Source organism: Myxine glutinosa, chromosome 5 (genome assembly GCF_964187855.1).
Source record: "Myxine glutinosa chromosome 5, kmMyxGlut1.1, whole genome shotgun sequence".
NCBI classification, from domain to species: Eukaryota; Metazoa; Chordata; class Myxini; order Myxiniformes; family Myxinidae; genus Myxine; species Myxine glutinosa.
Window position 1 is genome coordinate 156881721 of NC_136265.1, and position 22880 is coordinate 156904600.

Consider the following 22880-nt stretch of genomic DNA (forward strand, 5'->3'; position numbering starts at 1 on the left):
GAAGTTCTCTCAGAGGGAATCTCTACCCATTTGCAGTGCAAGATGTTACTTTTCAATTCCAGGGTTTGCCACTGAGCCCAATATGCCTTTGTTGGCGCCCCGAGGGGGGTGACTCTTCTCCACTAAGTCTTCTCCCAATTCTTCCCGTGGGTCCTGGGTCATTCATTCTTCCTCATCTACCTCATCGTCTACCCCCACCGGCATTCAATCGCTTTGGCTAGCCATGGCACGAATTTAAATTTTGATTTTAAAAACTAAATTTCGTCCACTCGCAATTTCAAGTGTGTGAAGCGCACTCCGGGTCCAATCCCACTCCTGACACCAATTGTTGCGGTTCTCTATGCCGCCCTTCTTCCCCTTACCAAGGGGGGATTAATCCCCTTGTCTTTGCTGGGCTTGGCGGAACCGAGGCTTGCAACGTCCCTTCCGGACTAACGCGGAGTAAGGTCTCGGGACCACTTCTCGCTCGTACCTAATTCCCCGCGCTGCCCTGGGAGCGAGGAAACAAGCCTCACATGAACCATGTGTGGATTGAGTACGCCGAGCAGATTGGGTACCACGTGGTCCGTGCAGTCTTAATTAGTGGAACCCGATTTGAGCGATTCTATTCGTGCCATGCTTAGTCAGATGAGGAAACCACAGGAACGATCGAATCAGGAAGAAAGGAAGAATACTGATTTTAATTATTCCCACACGTATATACAATGTTCAGGGACGCAGAGACACAAAGTAGCCTTAGACAGTCTTAAATTATCCAGACAACGGGCCTGGCTCACACTCACACAGGGAATTGCAGATGGGTAGATGTTCCCCAGCGCGTCGATGTGGTCGTCCAGAGACGGTCCCCGTACGGCTCTCCACGGCCCCGGCATGTCCCGCGAAGATTGTGGCAGGCGAAGGCAGGGACTTTTAGTGCATCTCCCGAACAAGGCAGATGATGGGGCGGAACGGCAAAGGGCAGGACTTTTAGCGTGGCTGGCGATTACTCAGCAGTTCTCATTTGCACGTCTCAAAATGCACTGTATAACGGTTCAAGCGTGTCTGGCTGCGCCCGCGTATCTGTACAGTTCTCACACACGGCAAACTCCTCTTCCTCGATCCTCTGAGCTGGTTTAGTGCGCGCGAGTTCTCCTGCAAGTTCTTTATCACGATCCTCTTCCGCGCTAGTCCTCCCGTGCCAATCCTGCGAGTCCTTCGTTCATCTGCGAGTCCTGTTCAACGCGAGTCCTGTTCAACGCGAGTCCTGTTCAACGCGAGTCCTGTTCAACGCGAGTCCTGTTCAACGCGAGTCCTGTTCAACGCGAGTCCTGTTCAACGCGAGTCCTGTTCAACGCGAGTCCTGTTCAACGCGAGTCCTGTTCAACGCGAGTCCTGTTCAACGCGAGTCCTGTTCAACGCGAGTCCTGTTCAACGCGAGTCCTGTTCAACGCGAGTCCTGTTCAACGCGAGTCCTGTTCAACGCGAGTCCTGTTCAACGCGAGTCCTGTTCAACGCGAGTCCTGTTCAACGCGAGTCCTGTTCAACGCGAGTCCTGTTCAACGCGAGTCCTGTTCAACGCGAGTCCTGTTCAACGCGAGTCCTGTTCAACGCGAGTCCTGTTCAACGCGAGTCCTGTTCAACGCGAGTCCTGTTCAACGCGAGTCCTGTCGAGGGCTTTGCGCAGCAGGTCTTATAGCTACGCCCCCCCAACCTTCTGGAACACTCTAGATCCTTCTCACCACGCGCGGTGACGCAATGCCGCCGTCACCACCTCTGATCCCTGATTGGCGGCTCGTGCTTACCGTCAGCGCTTCTGCTGCTCCGCCCTCGACTCCGCCCCGGTCCTCCTCTGCCTGCCTCGTGTTAACTCGCCCAAAATGAACCAACGTTAGCGCAAAAGAGATTGAGGCTACGGACGTAGGATGATCGGTGGCAGTAGGGCCTATTTTCTCCTGGCTCTTACTCAATGCAGAACTAACAATGGAAAGGAACTAAGCTCACAAATACTAAGACATTGTGGCGGACACAAGCAAGAGGACACAAATTCAGCGCACCAGCAGGTGGCGCGAACGTCCAGGCGGGGAACTGGAAGGCATGCCCCGCCTATCGACCGATCGGCCACGCCCGTGGACGAGGCGTGGCCTCAGCACATATATGCGGGCTCCAAGCTCGAGCCCGCCCAGTGCTGCAGTTTGAGCTTTCTTAATAAAGACTCTTTTGGTTATCAAACGCGTTGTGGCCTACCTCTTTGGCAAGCAAGTTGTGTGCGCAGCACCACACTTCACTGGTGACCCCGATTGGTTCAGCCGTTGCTGACCACCGAACGCGCCATGGCCAACAACGCCGTCACGGTAAAACTCCCAGAGTTTTGGGAAGCACAGGCCGATGTGTGGTTCGTGCAGGCCGAAGCGCAATTTCAGCTTCGAGGCATAACGGCGGATGAGACCCGTTACTACCACGTGGTCGCCGCCCTCGGGCCCGGCACTGCCGCCCGAGTCGTGTCCATCCTGCGGCACCTGCCGGTCGACCACAAGTACGGGGCGCTCAAACGTCTCCTCATCGCCACGTTCGGCCTCACCGAGATCGAACGGGCCAACCGCCTCCTGGACCTTCCCGAACTCGGCGACACACGACCATTCTTGCGGATGGATCATATGCTGTCGTTGTTGGGTGACCAAGCCCCGGATTTCTTATTCCGGGCGCTTTTCCTACGCCAGCTACCTCTACAGGTACGCCTCGCACTGGCCGGTTCCAAAATAAGGGAACCCCGCGCCCTGGCCGTAGAGGCCGACAAGTTCTTCGCGGCTTGCGACACGCGGTCAAGTTACGGTGCGGCCGTCGTGGATCCCGAGGCTGATGCTGCTGCGTCCCTCGTGGCCGCTGCCGCACCCCGCCCAAAGTACGTGTTCATCCGGCACGATGCCCACCAGGCACCGCTACGGCCCCCGTACGACGGGCCCTTCCGCGTGTTGGAGACCGGGGACAAATTTTTCACGGTCGACATCGGCGGTGCCCCAGATCGCATTTCCGTGGACCGCCTCAGTCCGGCCCACCTCGATCCGGACCACCCCCCGCCAGCGGCTCTGCCTCCGCGTCGAGGCCGCCCCCCGGCGGTCGGACCCCCGGCACCCCCGCCAGCAGCTCTTCCTCTGCGTCGAGGCCGCCCCTCGGCGGTCGGACCCCTGGCACCCCCCAGCCCCGCCGTCCCGCCACCCCCCAGACCGGCACCCATCGCCGGGTCATCCGGCTTCCCCGCAAACTCACCCTTCAGGTGCGTGGGAATTCTGGGGGGGGCGCATGTGGCAGACACAAGCAAGAGGACACAAATTCAGCGCACCAGCAGGTGGCGCAAACGTCCAGGCGGGGAACTGGAAGGCATGCCCCGCCTATCGACCGATCGGCCACGCCCGGGGACTAGGCGTGGCCTCGGCACATTATGCGGGCTCCAAGGTCGAGCCCGCCCAGTGCTGCAGTTTGAGCTTTCTTAATAAAGACTTTTGGTTATCAAACGCGTTGTGGCCTACCTCTTTGGCAAGCAAGTTGTGTGCGCAGCACCACACTTCAACATAACTATACTATCACGAGGCTACATGCTGCTTGTGTGACTAACTATGGGGGGCAAATTTTAACCTTTATGAGACTCACTTTACAAACTCAAAACCGCAACAGTATATAAACATCATTAAAAGTAAATAATGACCTCGGCCAAAGTTCAAACGACGTTTAATCTCTACATGAGAGAATTCCACATAGCTATTTGGGCGGTGTATATGCTAGCAGATCGCTGTCTCCATCGATATTTCCAAGGCCGTAACACCTATCGGCTCAAAATCCTTTTAACTGTTGATTTGGTACAGTTACATGTATCGGGAATTTGGTACACGTATCGGGAGTACATATAACATAGCGATTGTGAATGAGACAGCTCTGAGGCGTCTTTCGCTTGGCATCACAGTGAGGGTGAGCACCAATATGGCGGCTGTAAGATTAAATTCTGGCTTCAAGCCCACTCACCATCCCAAGCCTTTAACCAGACATATTAACACGCTCCTCCCCCTTCATTCCCGTTCTTCAAAGCAAAGCGGTAAAAATTGTTTTATTGCCATTATATGTGACGAGCAACGGTACCCGCCCTAAGGGCGGGGCTTCAATTGGGAGGCGCGATTTATTTTAACATCCGTTAAATATCACGCGCAAATCATCAAAATCTAAACAGTATTTTTAGAATTTCAATTTAAAAAACCACATCACTGTGATTTGATGATTTGCGTGTGATATGATTTAACGGATGTTTATATGAATCGTTTAAAATAAAAAAGCCTTCAATTTCTGATATTTTGTGTTTTCATTTGGGCCTCCCAATTGAAGCCCCGCCCCTAGGGTGGGTACCGTTGCTAGTGGTAGTAATACAGTAAGAAAAAAAGAGCAATCGGAGTTTGCAAACCCTCGCCAGGATGTATTTTCAGTCGTTTTTAAGGATTTTGTGTTAAAACAAATATGGCGACCGAACCACGTGACCGATGACGTCATCATTATTTTTTTTTTCTGCACCAATTTACACTACCGGTCAAAAGTTTTAGAACACCTCAATTTTTCCAGTTTTTATTGAAATTTACGCAGTTTAATGTCTCAATGTACTCTGAAATGAAGCATAGAACAAATAAACAATTGGAGATAAAAAGAAATCATACAATCATTTTGTTTCACAAAATGTAATTTAAATTTTTGACTCGGCAAAGTAGCCACCTTTTGCAGATATAACCGCCGAACACACTCGTGGCATTCTTTCTACTGTAGCGGCTACCGCTGGGTTTTCACAATCGCCTTGCACCTATCAAGGACGCGGAGCGATCACCATGCCGGGCTCGTCCAGGACGCCCGGGCAGGCTCACCCTCAACTTGCCAGGCCGCAGCCAGGATGCTGGGCCACGCCCCCTCTCGCCTTTCCTGGGCAAACGCTCCGGGATAATATGTATATATATTGCTGCCCGATAAACGGGCTTTTCAGAGTGCCTGAGTGTTTGGTTTGATTAAAGCAACTCGGATGAATTCCAGCTTTTTGTCGCGTCCATTCTTCCGATCGACGTGGGAGCCCCAGCTCCTTCATTGGTGACCTACCGACATGGACACGGCAGTCGCCCTTAAACTGCCTACCTTCTGGGAGGCTCACGCGGCGGTTTGGTTCGCACAGGCGGATTCCCTGTTCGCCCTGCGAGGCATCACGGCCGACGACACCTGCTTCCACCATGTGGTAGCAGCGCTCGGTTCGGCCACCGCGGCCCGTGCCCTGAGCCTCCTCGAGAGCCCGCCAGCTGCTGACAAATACGGTGCGATTAAGAAGCTTCTCCTCGACGCTTTCGCCCTCCCATCGGCGGAGCGCGCACGGCGCCTGCTCGACCTGCCCGAGCTCGGCGACACGCGCCCTTCCGAGCGAATGGACTACATGCTTTCACTGCTCGGCGAGCACTCTCCGGCATTCCTGTTCCGGGAGCTGTTCCTCCGTCAGCTGCCTAACCCGGTACGCCTCGCCCTGGCAAGCACGACGATCACAGATCCCCGGGCCCTTGCCAGAGAAGCCGACAAGATCTCCGCCACAGGACAGCGCATCGCAGCGGCGACATGGGACCCACCGCCCTCCGACGCAACACCCATGGCGCCCGAGCACCCGGCACGGTCGACGACCGAACTGCCGACGCAATTGGCGGCCGCTATACCGAGCCGACCACCTCCAGCACGACGACCGGGGCCTCCACCTGACCAAGCGTGGTGTTACTATCATGCCAGGTTCGGACAGAAGGCCCGGACATGCCGACCCCCGTGCACCTTCGGCAGGCCGGGAAACGGCCGGGCCGGCGTTCATTACCAGCCATGAGCACCGGCCACACGGGCAACTTACTGTTCATCATGGATAAAGCGTCCGGACGGCGCTTCCTGTGCAACACCGGCGCCCAACTGAGCGTCATACCCGCCTCTGACCAGGACAGGCAATCCGCGGTTTGCGGCCCCTCCTTGGTTGCGGCCAACGGATCGACCATCCGCACCTTCGGCCCGCGCAACGTCACCCTCTGCTTCGGCGACCAACGCTTTGCTTGGACGTTTGTAACCGCAAACGTGCCCATGGCTCTGCTAGGCGCCGACTTCCTCTGCGCACACGGACTGCTGGTGGACGTCCAACGGCGTCGTTTAATCAACGCCGAAACCTTCAGCTCCCTGGTATGCACATTGAGCAGCTCCGCCCCGACCGAGCTGGCATGCGCCGTCCCGGCGGCGAACGAGTTTGCTCGCCTGCTCACGGAGTTCCCGGCCCTCACGCGGCCGACGTTTTCGGCCGTCGCAGTACGGCATGGGATCGAGCACCACATACCAACCACGGGCCCGCCGGTCTACGCCAGGGCCCGCCGCCTCGACCCAGCCAAGCTCGCCGTGGCGAAGGCCGAATTCGACGCGTTGGAGCACCTCGGCATCGTGCGACGCTCCGATAGCGCGTGGGCCTCGCCACTGCACATCGTGCCAAAGCCGGGGGGTGGATGGCGCCCGTGTGGCGACTACCGCCGTCTCAATGACGCTACCACCCCCGACAGGTACCCGATCCCGCATATCCAAGACTTCTCCGCCCGTCTGGCGGGACGGGTCATTTTTTCGAAAATTGATCTCATACGGGGATATCACCAGGTACCTGTCAGGGCGGCCGACGTCCCTAAAACGGCAGTCATCACGCCGTTCGGCTTATTCGAATTCTTGCGGATGCCGTTTGGTCTCAAGAACGCGGCTCAGGCGTTCCAGCGCTTGATGGACGGCATGCTGCGTGACCTGCCGTTCCTTTTCGTTTACCTGGACGACATCCTCGTCGCCAGCACGTCCCGGGCCGAGCACCTCCTCCACCTCCGAACACTGTTCGGGCGCCTCAGCGAGCACGGCCTCATCGTCAACCCGGCCAAATGCCACTTCGGCACGCCGGCTGTTGATTTTTTGGGCCACCACATCACCAAGAACGGGGCCGTGCCGCTGCCAACCAAGGTCGAGGCCATCACCACGTTCCCGCGTCCCCGCACCATAAAGGCCCTGCAGGAATTCCTGGGAATGGTGAATTTTTATCACTGCTTCGTGCCCCGCGCTGCTCAACTCATGCGGCCCCTCTACGAAGCCCTCCGGGGCAAGCCGGCCAAGCACGACATTGCCTGGTCCGCAGCAATGGATGCGGCCTTCCAAAGCTCAAAGCGGGCCCTCGCCGACGCAACACTGCTCGCTCACCCCGTGCTCAACGCTCCCATCGCCCTCGCCACGGATGCCTCCGACTACGCGGTGGGCGCCGTACATGAGCAATGGGTGAACGGGGTTTGGCAGCCACTCGCTTTTTTCAGCCGGCAGCTCCGGCCGAACGAGCTCAAATACAGCACGTTTGACCGGGAGCTCCTCGGTCTACACCTGGCCGTCCGCCATTTCCGCCACCTCCTGGAGGGCCGACCTTTCACGGCGTTCGTCGACCACAAGCCGTTGGTTTACGCCATGGCCAAGGTCACGGAGCCGTGGTCGGCCCGCCAACAGCCCCACCTCTCCGCCGTGTCGGAGTTTACCACGGACATCCGGCACGTCGCCGGCAAAAACAACGCCGACTGTCTTTCCCGGGCCAGCGCGAACGCGGTCCACCTGGGCGTGGACTTTGCGCTTATGGCGGCGGACCAAACCACCGACACCACGGTGCAAGCCCTCCGGGCGGCGGACACGGGCCTCCGCCTGGCCGACATCCCCTTCGCGGACACTGTCCTGCTCTGCGACGTCTCCCAAGGCCAGCCTCGCCCCATCGTGCCCGTCACCTGGCAACGCCGCATCTTCGCCTCCCTCCATGGCCTTTCCCACCCGGGCCGGAAAGCTTCCCAGAAGCTGGTGTCGGCGCGATTCGTCTGGCACGGCCTTCGTCGGGACGTCCGCGATTGGACCAGCACCTGCACGGCCTGCCAACGGGCCAAGGTCCACCGACACACCCAGGCCCCGCTGGCACCTTTCACCGTGCCCGAACGACGTTTCGACCACGTCAACGTGGATCTGGTGGGCCCCCTCCCCCCGTCACGGGGGTTCACACACCTGCTCACCATGGTGGACAGGACCACCAGGTGGCCGGAGGCCGTTCCCCTCGTCTCCACCACCACCACCACCGACGTGGCGCAGGCTTTCATCGCCACCTGGGTCGCCCGCTTCGGCGCACCGGCGGACATCTCGTCAGACCGCGGACCACAGTTCACCTCCGAGCTGTGGGGCGTGGTCGCCCGCAACCTGGGGGTCAAGCTCCACCGTACTACGGCCTACCACCCCCAAGCAAACGGGTTGTGCGAGCGATTCCACCGCTCCATGAAGGCCGCGCTCATGGCCGGCCTTCAAGACGGCGGTTGGGCCGACCGGCTGCCGTGGGTCCTTTTGGGCCTCCGCACGGCCCCCAAGGAGGACCTCCAGGCATCCACCGCCGAGCTTGTCTATGGCCAGGCGCTACGCGTCCCGGGCGAATTCGTGCCCGACGCTACCAGTCCCTGGTCCGCAGCTCACCAGCGCTCGGACCTCCAGGAGGCCGCCCGACGGTTTGCCTCCGTGCCAACATCCCACCACGGTGACCCCCAGTCCTACGTCCCCCCAGCACTTCGCACAGCGGAGTATGTTTTTGTGCGTCACGACGCACATCGGGGGCCACTCCGGCCGCCGTACGACGGGCTCTTCCGGGTGCTGCGACGGGACGACAAGTTGTTCGTCATCGACATCGGCGGCAGGTCGGACCGGATTGCGGTGGACCGCCTCAAGCCGGTGCACGTGGACGTCGACCACCCACCACGGGTGGCCCTTCCACCGTGGCGAGGCCGCCCCCCGTCCACGGTGCCCCCCACTCGACCACCCACCACCACACCGGACCCCCTCCCACGACCCACCAGGGGTCGCTTCGGCCGGGTCATCAGGACCCCCCTCAAATTGACCCTGCCGGTGCAAGTCGATTCTGGGGGGACGTGTGTAGCGGCTACCGCTGGGTTTTCACAATCGCCTTGCACCTATCAAGGACGCGGAGCGATCACCATGCCGGGCTCGTCCAGGACGCCCGGGCAGGCCCGCGCTCAACTTGCCAGGCCTCGGTCGGGACGCCCGGGCATGCCCGGGCAGGCTCGCCCTCAACTTGCCAGGCCGCAGCCAGGACGCTGGGCCACGCCCCCTCTCGCCTTTCCTGGGCAAACGCTCCGGGATAATATGTATATATATTGCTGCCCGATAAACGGGCTTTTCAGAGTGCCTGAGTGTTTGGTTTGATTAAAGCAACTCGGATGAATTCCAGCTTTTTGTCGCGTCCATTCTTCCGATCGACGTGGGAGCCCCAGCTCCTTCACTACAATGAAATCAAACATTGTTCGGGAAGTTCTTCCCAACACTGTTGCAGAAGTTCCCACAAATGTGTTGCATTTGTAGGTTGCTTTGCTTTCACCCTTCTGTCCAGTTCATCCCAAACCAGCTCGATGGGGTTTAAGTCTGGAGACTGTGCTGGCCATTCCATGATTTGAAGCCGACCATCTTGTTCTTTTCCTCGAAGGTAGTTTTGACATAGCCTGGAGGTGTGTTTCGGGTCATTATCTTGCTGTAGGATGAACCCCTGACCAACTAGGCGTATAACAGAGGGTATTGCATGGCGCTGCAAAATGCTGTGGTAGCCCTTTTGGTTCAGGGTGCCAGTCACTCTGTGCAAGTCGCCGACTCTGGATCCGACAAAAGAGCCCCAAACCATCACGCTTCCTCCTCCATGTTTGACAGTTTGTGTCACACACTGAGGAACCATCCTTTCGCCTACTCGACGGCGTACAAAAACCTTGCGTGATGAACCAAAGATTTCAAATTTTGATTCATCGGTCCATAAGACCTTCTTCCAGTCTTCAGTAGTCCACTGGCGGTGCTTCATGGCCCAGGCAAGCCTCTTTTTCTTATTTTGCCATCTTAGCAATGGCTTTCTTACTGCCACTCGACCTGTCAAACCTGCAGCTCGAAGTCTTCTCTTCACAGTTGAAACTGAGACTTGCTTACTTCGACCATTGTTAAAGGAGAACGGACACGACCAAAACAACTTTGCAGATTTCGAAACATAAACATATGTTAAACACTTCTATTGAGTTCATTTCACAAATATCTTCGCGGTTTTATTAGAATTTGTCAAAATATCGCCGATCAAGCAAAATCAGTTTTGTCAAAACCACAACCCGGAAATGAGGTTTGAGAAGTAACCCAGTTTTTCGTTCCTAAAGCCTTGTTGGCTTCGTGACGATCAGAACATCGCTTTGTTTTCGTTACGATCAGTTGGAATCATGTCCTGAGACAAACAATGTCCTCGACGACACAAAGTATATAGTCTTCTGGAGCAGCTTGCTGCGACTTTTCAAGTTGGTGCGCTGCAGCTGGTGTGGAGAGACGGGTCTCAAGGTGGATCATAACACAAACGGCACCATGTTGCTGGTGCATTTTCAATGTGGTGTATGTTCTCTGACAACAGAGTGGAAGAGTAAGCCTTATATAGGCAAGTCACTCGCTGGCAATATCATTTTGTCAGCTGGCATTCCCATGTCAGGTGCTGTACCAAGCAATGTACTCAAGGTTCTCCACCATATGAGAGTGGCAGGAATTTCATCGAGAACTTTCTCGCAACACCAGAACATGATGCTTTTTCCTGCCATAAAACACGTTTGGTTGGAGAACAGAAAGTGGCTCGTGGCATCCCTGCAAGCAGAGCGCAGAGGTTTGATGTTTGGTGGGGATGGACGCTGTGACTCGCCAGGACACTCGACTAAGTTTGGCTCTTATGCTATCATGGAGCTGGTGGCCAAAGTCATCATCGATGTTGAGCTTGTTCAGGTAACATCAGCAGATATATGTAGACATACACATAGAACTAGTGTGGGTACATAGAATATTGGTTGTGGACAATTTAAGTTGACTTAAATTATGTAAGTTGACAACAAACGATTATGTTTACAGTGCAATGAAGTTCCAAGCTCATGCCACATGGAGAAGGAGGGGCTGAAAAGAGTGATGGCATTTCTGAGCAAAGAAGGCCTGTCCATAGACACAATGGTCACGGACAGGCATGTCCAGGTTAGGAAATGGATGAAGGAAAATGCACCTGAAGTCAAACACCTCTTTGACGTTTGGCACATTGCAAAAGGTGGTGAACGCTTTTACATTATCTCCCTGCAGCACTTGCACTCATTCACCTGTGGCACGGCCTCACAATTACCACAACTGCACCTGTCCAGAAACAATAAGTATTTGCATATGTATGTCTGTTCTTACTAAAGCCTGTACATGAACACTACAACTGATACACCTGCAGTGCTGCACTAAGTCAATAAAGTCGTATTTCGTTTCTGTGTTTCTATCCATTTCTTGCCTCATGGCAACGAACATTAATTAAATATTAGTTATGTATTCCATTGACCAGAAAAAGAAGCTTTTTCAATTAAAAAAGAGACATAAAAATGAATACCATTCAGTATTTTGGAGGCGCCCGAGATCAAAATCGATCGCCATTGTGTCTGTGTCTGACGATTTCTCTTCTTCACTCTCTGGACGGTATGGTTCGAATCTGTATGGGAGAATCGAGTGTGATTCCCCAAGATTATTAACTTTCTCTTCATTTTCCGCATCAGATTGGTCAGAAATATCGCTGATATCCAGACTTACGCAACTATCGGAGTCGGTGTCTGCCATTGTTTACTATTGCGCAGTCACATCAGCTTCCTCCGATGACGTCACGATGATGATAGTCATCATGAGATGCTGGCCGGCGCGAGAGAAATCGTCTGCTATTGGCATTTTAAAACTCGGATATCTCACGATTCACGCATGCTAGAGCAACAATTTTTGCGCCAAACTTAATCTTTTTGTTGCTACAATTCATTAATCTTAAGCATTTGATGTCTATACTCATGCCCGTTCTCCTTTAAGCTGTGCTTGAAGCTGTTGTCCTGTGAGCCACCGATCACGCAAGCTGTCGACTTTTGAGAAACTTGTCTTCTGATTCTGTTGTGGCTTTGGGTCTGCCAGACCTCTTCCTGTCAGAGTTTCCTCCAGTTTCCAATATACTACTTCCTGCAGTGCAATAATGTTCAAATAATGCTTCGGATGGTGTAATAACAGTCTGTTCCAATACTGCTTTTATACAGACAGAGGGTTTGTAATCAAGTAATCAGCAGAGGTTGGGACACTTGTAGGAATTGTTTGCATCAACTTTCAAGGCTTAATTTACTTACATTGCTGCAGAACAGCTGTAAGTTGTTAACCCATTACCTGTTCCCTGAAGAAGGCCTTTTTACAATATAACTGTGCAATTTACATTATTTTCCCGTTTTTGCTAACCTAAACTTTTCTTCTTTTTTTTACCTCGAGCAGTTTACTGCTTACCTTTGTACCATTTCAGGTTATTCACTGGACAGTAAACTGCGTAAATTTCAATAAAAACTGGAAAAATTGAGGTGTTCTAAAACTTTTGAATGGTAGTGTATGTCTACATGACGCTCAAGAAATTTCATCTTGATCGGATGAAGTTTTGTAGTTGTCGAATTATGACGTCATAATGGAGGCACCTATGACATCATCATTAACATATTTTATTCCCCATGGAGAGTTCTTTACAATGAGCCATGTCTCAATTTTTTCTATTTAGCGCTTTCGGAGATATAGAGGTGCAAAGTTTTTCGGTTTTTCCAAGATGGCGGCGGAACCACGTGACCGATGACGTCATCATTATATATTTTTTCTCCACCAGTTTATGCTGACGTGGCGCTCAATAAATTTCATCTTGATTGGATGAAGTTTTGTACTTGTCGAGTTATGATGTCATAATGGAGGCACCTATGACATCATCATTAACATATTTTATTCCCCATGAAGAGTTCTTTACAATAAGCCATGTCACAATTTTTTCTATTCAGCGCTTTCCGAGATATGGAGGTGCAAAGTTAGGTTTTTCGATTTTTCCAAGATGGCGGCCGAACCACGTGACCTATGACGTCATAATTATCATAAAAAATTATACAGGTAGAGTTGCACCTATGGTGAAAATTTCCTGTCAATCGGACCAACGGTTGCAGAGAAAATCATATTTATTCTGTGCGGACAAACAAACAGAAAATCACTCATGGGACTTGGCAAAAGAGAACAAAGCAGAATGGCACTCAGTGGAGCATCCTTTTGACCTCAGAAATAATTGTTGGTTGAATTCAGTTAGCTGATGTGCAAATCGTCTTCAAAGTTTAAGTTAATCGGATGAAGATTGACAATTTTAGAAATTTGGTTTATGTTGACCTTTTGGCTGATGTTGACCTCAAAAATAGTTGGTGGTGGGTTTCACTAACCTGAAATGAAAATCCTTTTCAAATTTAAAGTCAATTGGATGAAAATTGAGGATTTTAGAAATTTGAAACAATTGGTTGACCTTTGGCCTATCTTGACCTTATGACTTATGTTGATCAAAAAAAAAGTTGGTGGTTGAATTCAGTTAACTGATATGAAAATCCTATTCAAATTTCAAGTCAATCGGATGAAAATTGAGGATTTTAGAAATTTGAAAAAAGTGGTTGACCTTTGGCCTATGTTGACCTTTTGACCTCAAAAATACATAGGATTTGGTCGCACCACGAACTCTACCATTTGGTGAAGTTTCGTGAAGTTTGGTTTCAATTTGTGACTTGTGGACAAGGATAAGTGAGCGGACAGACAAATACACACACACACAAACGAACACACAAACCGGAGTCATCAACATACTTGCAAAATTTTTTTTTTTTTTTTTTACCAAGTAACAAACAGACAAACGGACTCAAATGCAATACCTTCTCCTCTGGTGAGGGTAATAAGACGACATTATTGGAAACTAACAAAGGTATCGGGCGTTGCTGGGTAACATGGAGTCACTTCGTGGCGGAAATATTAAGGGGGGGGGGGGGGAGAGGGAGAGGATGAGGGGAGAGAGAGAGAGAGAGAGAGGAGAGCGGGAGAGAAGGGGGAGGGTGGGGAGTAGGAATGAGAGTGGAAGGGGAGAGGAGGGGAAGGGGAGAGGGGGAGAGAGAGGTGAGGTAGAAAGGAGGTTGGGGGAGAGAGAAAGAGAGCCTTACCACATGTCGCTACACTGTACACTCTGGGAGGGGTGTTGTGAGGAGGGGAGAGGAAGCGAGGGAAAGAGAGAGGGACGGGGAGGATGAGGAGGGGAGAGGGAAGAATGAGGAGGGGGAAGAAAGAGTGTGGAGGTAATAGAGGGGAGGGGTGGGGATTGAAAATCCAACCGATGTGACGCACAGTTTAACATTCATCTGAGGGACAGCATACACATTGATGAATCACCCTGCCTGTCAAATGACAGGTTTATAGCTGGGTCAGGATTCAAACCCAATGATCATCACTTCTGATATTGAATCCTTCCTCTTCTCCAATTGCTTGATCTCTGATCAGCAAATTGGATTCAGACCAGGCCACTATACTCTGGACATGCTGCTTCTGCTGTCCCAACAATGGATGGAGGTCCTCAATGCCAAACAGGAAATCAGGGCCGTCTCCCTTGGCACATCTCGTGCCTTCGATACGGTCTGGCTTGCCCTACTCTCCATACTTATTGTATCCATGGAAACCTCCACGCATGGCTCACAGACTTCCTCTCCTGTCATAGTCAATGTGTGGCTCTAAATGGAATTATCTCATTTCCTCTTCCTGTCCAGCCTGAAGTTCTTCAAGGCAGTGTTCTGGGCCCTGTGCTTTTTGTGGTCTTCATTAATGATCTCTCCGACTCTCTGGAAAATCCTATCTATCTTTTTGCTGATGACTCCACTCTCTGCAGCAGCCTCTTCACTCTCTGCAGACTTAGATAAAATTACAATCTGGTCAAACAAGTGGAACATGTCTTTCAATCTTGACAAATCTCACACTCACTATGTCTCTCAGAAAAGACCTTCTGGAATCCCATTTACTTTCTACATCTAAAGACCTTCTCCCATCTAAAGACCTCCCATCTACTTTCTCAACAATCCTCTCCAAGAAGTTCTGTCACGAAAGCTCTTGGGTCTCACAATCTGCCATGATCTTTCCTGGGAAAAACACATTTCCAAGCTGGCCTCCAAAGCCAGTCGCCGACTGGGCATTACCCATCGTGCGAAGTCCTTCCTTGGCACACCTGAGCTTCTCACCACATAAAAGGCTTTCATCCACAGCTCAAGGGAATACTGCTCTCCCATCTGGGCTGGTGCTCCTGCCTCATACCCAGCTCGGCTTCACGCTGTTGAAACCAAAGCTTTCAGAATCATTGGAATCTCCGGCGATAAAGCTAACTCCGAGGGCCTTTCATTCACTCACCGCAGGCAGTTTTGGTGATCTTTCTGTCTGTTGTGGCATCAAACTCAGACCTCTGGCAATAATTGAGGCTTTTTGAACTATTTCTCAAGCCAATCCTACAACACAAGAATACAGTATATTAGTTCCATATAAAGACAGGCCCTGGTGTTGGGCTAGCAGCTAGGGTGCCGGCTTAGGATCCTAGGATCCTGGGTTCGAATCCCGGTCGATCGCTGAATTTAACGCCAGGGGGGTTGACTCAGCCTGTCATCCTTCCGAGGTCGGCTAATTGAGTACCAGTTCACTGGTAATTCCCTGCTTGTCGTTAAAGGCGGCAAAAAGGGTTGGCGTCAGGAAGGGCATCCGGCCGTAAAACATTGCTTCAAAAAGGGGACCGAAAAACAACAACAACCACGGTCCCCGAAAAAGGCCAACCCCCGCTTGCGGGGAAAAAATGGCCTCTAAAGGTGGTTTTTTTTTTTTAGTTCCATATAAAGACAACCAAAGCAGACATCTCTTTCTAATTCCTTGCACGCAAGCTTTTACATACCTGTTAAATCTCAATAGTCTACTGCGCAGGGATACAATATGCCACCTCGAGCTCACCAAATGGACACCGTTTATATAAGCCCCCTCAAGGTCATTCCTTTCACGTGGATAGTCTCGCCACTCAGCTCGAGACAATACAACATATTTCATCACATTCTCACTCTGTTAAAAATAAAGCAAGCCATTAAGCAATTAATCAAGCAATTCATAAAGCAATTCCAATTCATAAAGTAATATAGAGCAGTCTAATAATACACACAATTCCTACCAACCGAGATACTGCGGTGGCTGACACAGACGACCTGAACGAGTGTGATATATCCCCTCTCAGTCAGTTCCTTCACTTCCCATAGCAGGGAGTTCGTCCTCGTCCGATAGGATTCTTTGCGGACTAGCCGTCGCCGTTCAAATCCGCAAACTAGGTAACAAAGTATCATCTCCGATCATCCCGTTCTCAACCTTCGGCAAATCATACGACTTCAATTGATCGGGCCCTGCAATCCCATTCGCTTTAGTGTCCCTCTCATTCAGCATCTCTCCGCAGGGTGCGAGGTGTCGGACCGATACCGTAGTCTTTCGCCCATCCTGTAATCTGATGTGTGCGTATTCCAGGTTGGCTTCTAAGATGTGTATACGGTCTATCATCAGCTCATACTTGCTGTCCCTAACCGTTCGCTTCAGCAGAGCTGGACAGGGCTCTGCCAGCCACGAGGGTAGCGATTGCCCACTGGCGCTGTGTCACTGGTAGCGAAATAAATGCTCTGGGGGAGTTTCGTTCATTGCGGTACAGAGTAGTGCTCGGATGGCGTGCAATGCTTCAGGTAACACTCACTCCCATTATTGCACAGGTAACCTGCGTGTCTTCACGCTCATCATAACGGCTCTCCATACTATACCATTGTATCGTTCCACTTTCCATTGCCCTGGGGGTTATATGCGGTAGTATGGCTGGAGGCTACTCCCTGTTCCTGGAGGAATTGTGTAACTTCCCTGGATAGAAATGCGGTGCCCCCGTCGGAATGCACATAAGTGGGTTAACCAAATGTGAGAAACAGGTCCTAAAGACAGCGTATTACTGTCGTGGATGACATATCAGCACAGGGGTATGCAAACGGAAATCGTGAGTACTCGTCGACAATTGTAAGAATGTATCGTCGGGGGTCCAGCGCCGGAAACGGCCCCTTAAAATCCATATGTAGTCGTTCCCACGGTCGTCCCGCATGGATCAAAGGTTTATAAACCATGAGAGGTTTATAAAATCTCGGCCTTACCTCGGCGCACACAGGACATGACGGACAAAGTCGCCGGACATCTTCGATGGAAAAGGGCAGATTTCTACATCGTACAAAGTGGGATAACCGGGTGACGCCCGGATGACACAATGATTCGTGGATCCCACGTAAATCTTCTGATGTCATGCCAGCACAGACAGGCCGAGACAGCGCATCGGCCGCCACATTGTCCCGCCCAGGTCTATACACAATCTCAAAACTGTAGTCGGCCAGTTCTATGCGCCAGCGAGCTATTTTGTCATTCTAAATATTTTGAGAATGTTGGACGTTATACATGAAAGCAACTGACTGTTGATCAGTTATCAGTTGAAAGTGTTTGACAAGGAGAAAGTGACGCCACCATTTCACTGCCTCGACGACAGCATATGCCTCTTTTTCTGTCGCAAAGTGTTGCCGTTCACGCTCAGTCATGGTCCTCAAAAAGAATGTGACGGGGCATCTCGCCTGGTTGAGAGTTGCAGCAATTGCGCAGTTGCTGGCATCCGTCTCGATCATGAAAGGGACCGCTTCGTCTATTGTGATTACAACAGCCTCCGCGATGTCTCATTTTTGTTGAAAATCAGCTTTAGTAGACAGGGTCAATGGAAATACCACTAGCGGTCTGATCTTCTTTGAGTACCGTGGGATCCATTTTGAGTAATGGGCAAATAAACTGAGTTCTCAGCGAAGCGCAGCCCGATCAGGGGGAGGGGCGATCTCGAGCAAAGGTTGCAGCCGAGTTGCGTCAGGTCTAATCCCCCTGTCTGTCACCGTGTACCCTAACAAGTCGATAGTCCTGGCTGAGTATTTACACTTAGCTTCGTTGAGAGTCAAATTGTACTTTCGCACCACGGCCAATAATCTTTGCAAATTGGCGTCGTGGTCGGCTTGATTCCGGCCACAGATCGTCACATTGTCAACATACACAAACACGTCCTTTATTTGCTCTTTTGCTATGATATCATCGAGCGCATGTTGGAAGCAGGAAACCTCGTTCGTGACTCCAAAAGGAATTCTTCGAAATTGGTACAACCGCTGCCCTGATTCAAAGGTGGTATAAGGTCGATCAGCTTCTCTAATCGGTATCTGATGATATGCGGAGCGAATATCTAAGGTACTGAACACCCTGAAGGTAACCACCTCCCGGACCACATCGTCCATCTTTGGAAGGGGGTAGGCGTCTAACTGAGTATAACGATTAATCGTTTGTGAGTAGTCGATTACCATTCGTTTCCGGTGGTTAGGACAAACGACCACGAGTAATTGAGCTCTCCACGGCGAATTACTGCTCTCGATAATCCCTTGTCACAACAATCGTTTGGTCTCGCTTTCGATAAATTGAGCGTCCGCCCTTGAATATCGTCTCGACTTTACCATGACAGGATGGCAGTCGGGAGTCAAACTCAGAAACAACGGCGGAGGGTCGATCACCATTTCCGTCAAACCGCATACCGTGAAGGTCTTGGCACTTGCTCCCTTGAATCGCATTTCCAGTCTCCCATGTCGATTTAGAAAATCATGACACAACAGGACATCAGAGCATAGATTTTGCAGTACGGTACTAACAATTTAACATCCGTATACATTACTCCGTTGGCCATCAGATTTACAACACAGATTCCTTTGGTGTTCTTACATAGGGACGCAGACGCCATATAGACCCGGGTAGGCCACCTCGATCTTGTATACGAAAAAAAAAAAAAAAGGGTTTAAAGAGTTATGCAACTGAAAGTCATCAGATTTTCTCTGTTAAACTAACTTATTCACATTTTATCTGCCTTTTTTTTTAGCTTTATCACTTTTGAGTAGCTTATGAAGACTCTATTAAGTTTGATTTGAAAGCATCATTAAATAAACTCAGGTAGCATAAAAATGTGAAAACTTTGGAGGGGGTGAATACTTTTGCAGACCACTGTATAACCCTTTCGAAGTTTTTGATTAATATAAATGGAAGTATAGAGAGTGTTGTAAAATTAGTATCATTTATTATGTACCATCCTTTAAATGTTTGCTTTTATGCTTTAGAAATTGCTGTTACTGTTCAATAAATGGTATTAATTGATTTAATTAAGAGTTTAATGAAAAAAATGATTTGTGTATATATAGTAGATGATTTACGGCCTCCTGGCTCAGCAAGAGGGGTTGCCACTACTCAGTGTTGAGCATATCTCGTGTCCTCTTCACAGGATTGGACGTCGCACTATAATGTTGACAAGCAATTTCCTGGTTGGTGTTTCGGGAATTACTGCTGCTTTTGCACCAACCTTTGCTCTCTACACCGTGGCACGATTTTTTGATGGCATGTTTATCGTTGGAGCATTTCTGAATGCATATTGTCTGGGTAAGGGCACAAGGTCTATGTTTACAAAGCTATGCTCTGTTTCTACATGCAATCTAAGCTGTGAGCGGTGACATGCCAATGTACAGAGAACTCCTGCATGTTCGTGACAAATTGGCACGGCTTGTTTTGTAAATAAAAATCGCACCAGTGTCCGAAGGAAGCGGTTCAGTTTGGAATTTTAAATATAAAATAGGCAAAGCTTCGAAATGAACGAAGCCCTTCAGAATTACCCTTCGTACCCTTTAGAATTACCTTTTAGAACCCATTAGAATTACCCTTTAGAATTACCCTTTAGAATTACCCTCAGAACCTTTAGAATTACCCTTAGAACCTTTAGAATTACAGTTTAGAACCATTTAGAATTACCATTTTGAACACTTTGGAATTACCCTTTAGAATTACCTTAGAATTACCCTTTAGAATTACCCTATATAATTACACTTTAGAACCCTTTAGAATTACCCTTTAGAATTACCTTTAGAATTACCCTTTGGAATTACCTTTGGAATTACCTTTAGAATTACCCTTTAGAATTACCCTTCAGAATTACCCATTAGAATTACCCTTAGAACCTTTATAATTACCCTCAGAACCTTTAGAATTACCCTTAGAACCTTTAAAATTACCCTTTATAATCATAATTACCCTTTATAATTGCCCTTTATTAAAGTAGCGGCAGTTTTTTGTCCGTCACGCTACGTCATTACGTCTATGATGTCATTACGGCGTACGACAGCGTACGACGGCTGACTCTACCGACAGAAAACAAGCAATAATCTAGGAATTCAATTAGAGGGGAAAATACCCCAGAAACCCTCCCACCACCTGAGACAAAAAACACCTAACTCTGACTAAACAAAGGGCAGGGAGAAGGAAGACAATTCCCCAACCCACCCCCAAAGCTAACAAGAAAAAGACACCCTAAACCAAATTTCAGAGAGGCATTTTTTTCCTTTGCATCCCGGAATCCATAACCGGCTGCTTGGGAAAATACAGCCACTAGACATGTCGAAGACCCGTCCACCTCTGGAATATGCACAACAAAATGGGGGCCAGGACTATGGGCTGGGAAAGGGGAAGAACGAGAAGGGGCAGAAGATTGGGGGTGGAGGGGTCGGAGGAGGTCCTCCGGTGACTGACTGTGGCCATCCCTGGCTGATCCCAACCCCTCACCCTAGCTACCCTGGACTTGGATAGGCCGCCAGGCCCATGGGGCCATGTCCAGGGGGCCTTTACCCCTTCCTTGCTCCTCCTTTGGCACTTATTATGCCTCCAAAGACAAAGTTTCTGGAGGCATTATGTTTCTGGGTTGACCATCTGGCAGTCCATCCATCCGTGCACCTGTGCATCCATGATTGGTTTTCGTTACCGTGATAATTATCTGAAAACGGCTGAAGGGACCTTAGTCAAATTTTGTACAGGTACGTATGTTTAATGATGTAAAGATGAACTGATTAGATTTTGAGGTCAAAGGTTAGAGCATTAAGTAAAAATTCTGTTACTGAGTTAACTTGTCAGCCAGTGATGGGATTTTGAGCAAACTTGGTGTAAGTATAGTATATATTGTTATGGCCGTGGATTTCAGGTCAACTATGAGGGGAGAGGAGGTGGGTTGGGGGGGTTGTCCCAATTTCTCCCCAAATACCGGATCTGAATCCGCCGAGTGAAGATAACTCCGTGAGCTGGGCGGGTTGTTTGGCAACCGCGAACACCAATTAGTCAACCACGTGGCCTAGTGTATGCCGTCCAATTACCGTTTACCTGGGGATGTCATGGTCTTCCAGCCGGGGAATGCGCTTTCGGTTGTGCACTCAGCTTATATTAATTAGATCTTAATTTGGTGTGGCTGTGCAACTGCTGGTGCACACTGGACTTGGACTATAGCCAATTAATTGGGGATTTACAATCTCCCAAGCAAACACTCGGTGCGGATGGTGCTAGTCCATTGGAGGAAAGGCCAGACACACACAGATCAGAAAGAGAGTTCAACCATCTGGGAAGTTATAATGTACAAGGTGAATGTGAAATGCAGGGATCATGCAGTGCTATTCAAGCACTTTGATGTACAAAGCAAGCAGGCAATCAAAATGTGCAGGTAATGAAAAAGGGGATGTGCAAAAAATGTCCAAAAGGGGATACAATTTGCAAGCAATAGAGGATGCAAGCAATGTTCAGAAAAGGAGAAGAGACAAAAGAGCAGCGCTATACCTATGCATTATCATCAAAATACAGTACATAGACACCCAATCAGATCATTCGTGGAGGGTAGATAGTTCAGAAAGAAAGAATGAGGTGTTCCCGACCTCTTTGCTCACCAGGCATGAGCCGTTATGCCCATGTTACTCATGCAATAAGGGAGGGGTGAGAGGAGGAATACTGTTGTTGTCTCGGTTGCGTATGGTGGAGGTGTCGTGAGATGCAAGAGGAAACTGAGAAGAGGTGCGTATCTTTGCTTGCCGCTCTAAAAAGAATAACAGCAGCAGTGCCATAGTTGTTGATGCTCTTGCATCCAAAGTACACAATTCAAGGGAAATCAAAGAAAAGAATGCGTGAGATGATAGGCTTACTTAATGTGTCGGAGTTCTTAATGTGTATGCATGTGTGTTGACTTGGCCCTAAATGTGCTGTTTGCACAGCACGCCTACTCTGCTCGCTTGCCCAGAGCTCCATTCCGCAACGGCAAGCTCCGGCTCCCAGCTCTGACCTGCCTATTGTGAGTGTCACTGACCAAGCCCAGATCATCCAACATTGAAGCACCAAGCACCTCAGGCACCAGACCACAGACTGACCAAGGCAAGATGCCAGGACCAAGGCAAGATGGACCAAGCCAAGACCAACCAAGCCAAGACCAGACCAAGACTCTATTTGCAGCACTTTTATAATCGCTGGGTTTGGGCGGGGCTTGTATTCGGATCGCAGGAGGCACTAGGCTTGGCTAATGGTGCCCATTGGTGCATACCCACTCGTCCGAGGGTTGGCATCATCCACGCAATACCCCAATGGCAATTTCCGTGCATTCTGTCCTGGACCGTGCCATGCACCGGGGCCTCCCCGATTGACATGGGCTAGCAGGCAGGGAATCTCCTGCTGTGTTACATGTGGGGGGGGGGGGGGGGGGGGGGTTGATATTACTTGTACAGTGAGTGAACAGAGCAGCTGGGCAATCAACGAAGCACTAATGGCCAATTAGCACCTACGTGTTCTGGTGTTAATGAGGTCTGAAGAGGAAGGGTGCAGCAACGCACTGCCATTGTCCCTCGTGCTGTTCTTCCTGTGCTCAGAGGTCGGCGGCGGGCTGTCTGGTGTGTTGTGGGTGAAGCAGTAGTCAAGCTGGCATTGTGGGTGAGCTGTGCATTGAAAAGTGTTCTAATAAATTGTCAGTGTTGTATGCTTATTATATCCAGATT

The 22880-nt window shown here is 50.4% G+C and overlaps 1 protein-coding gene across 1 annotated transcript in view; it reads left to right on the forward strand.

Moving 5' to 3' along the window:
* Positions 1–22880, forward strand: part of LOC137426894 (solute carrier family 22 member 6-B) — a 95469-nt gene that overhangs the window by 32857 nt on the left and 39732 nt on the right. The window contains exon 3 of the mRNA XM_068115896.2: positions 19319–19473. Coding sequence (XP_067971997.2) covers positions 19319–19473 — 155 coding nt within the window. The remainder of the gene's footprint in view (positions 1–19318; positions 19474–22880) is intronic.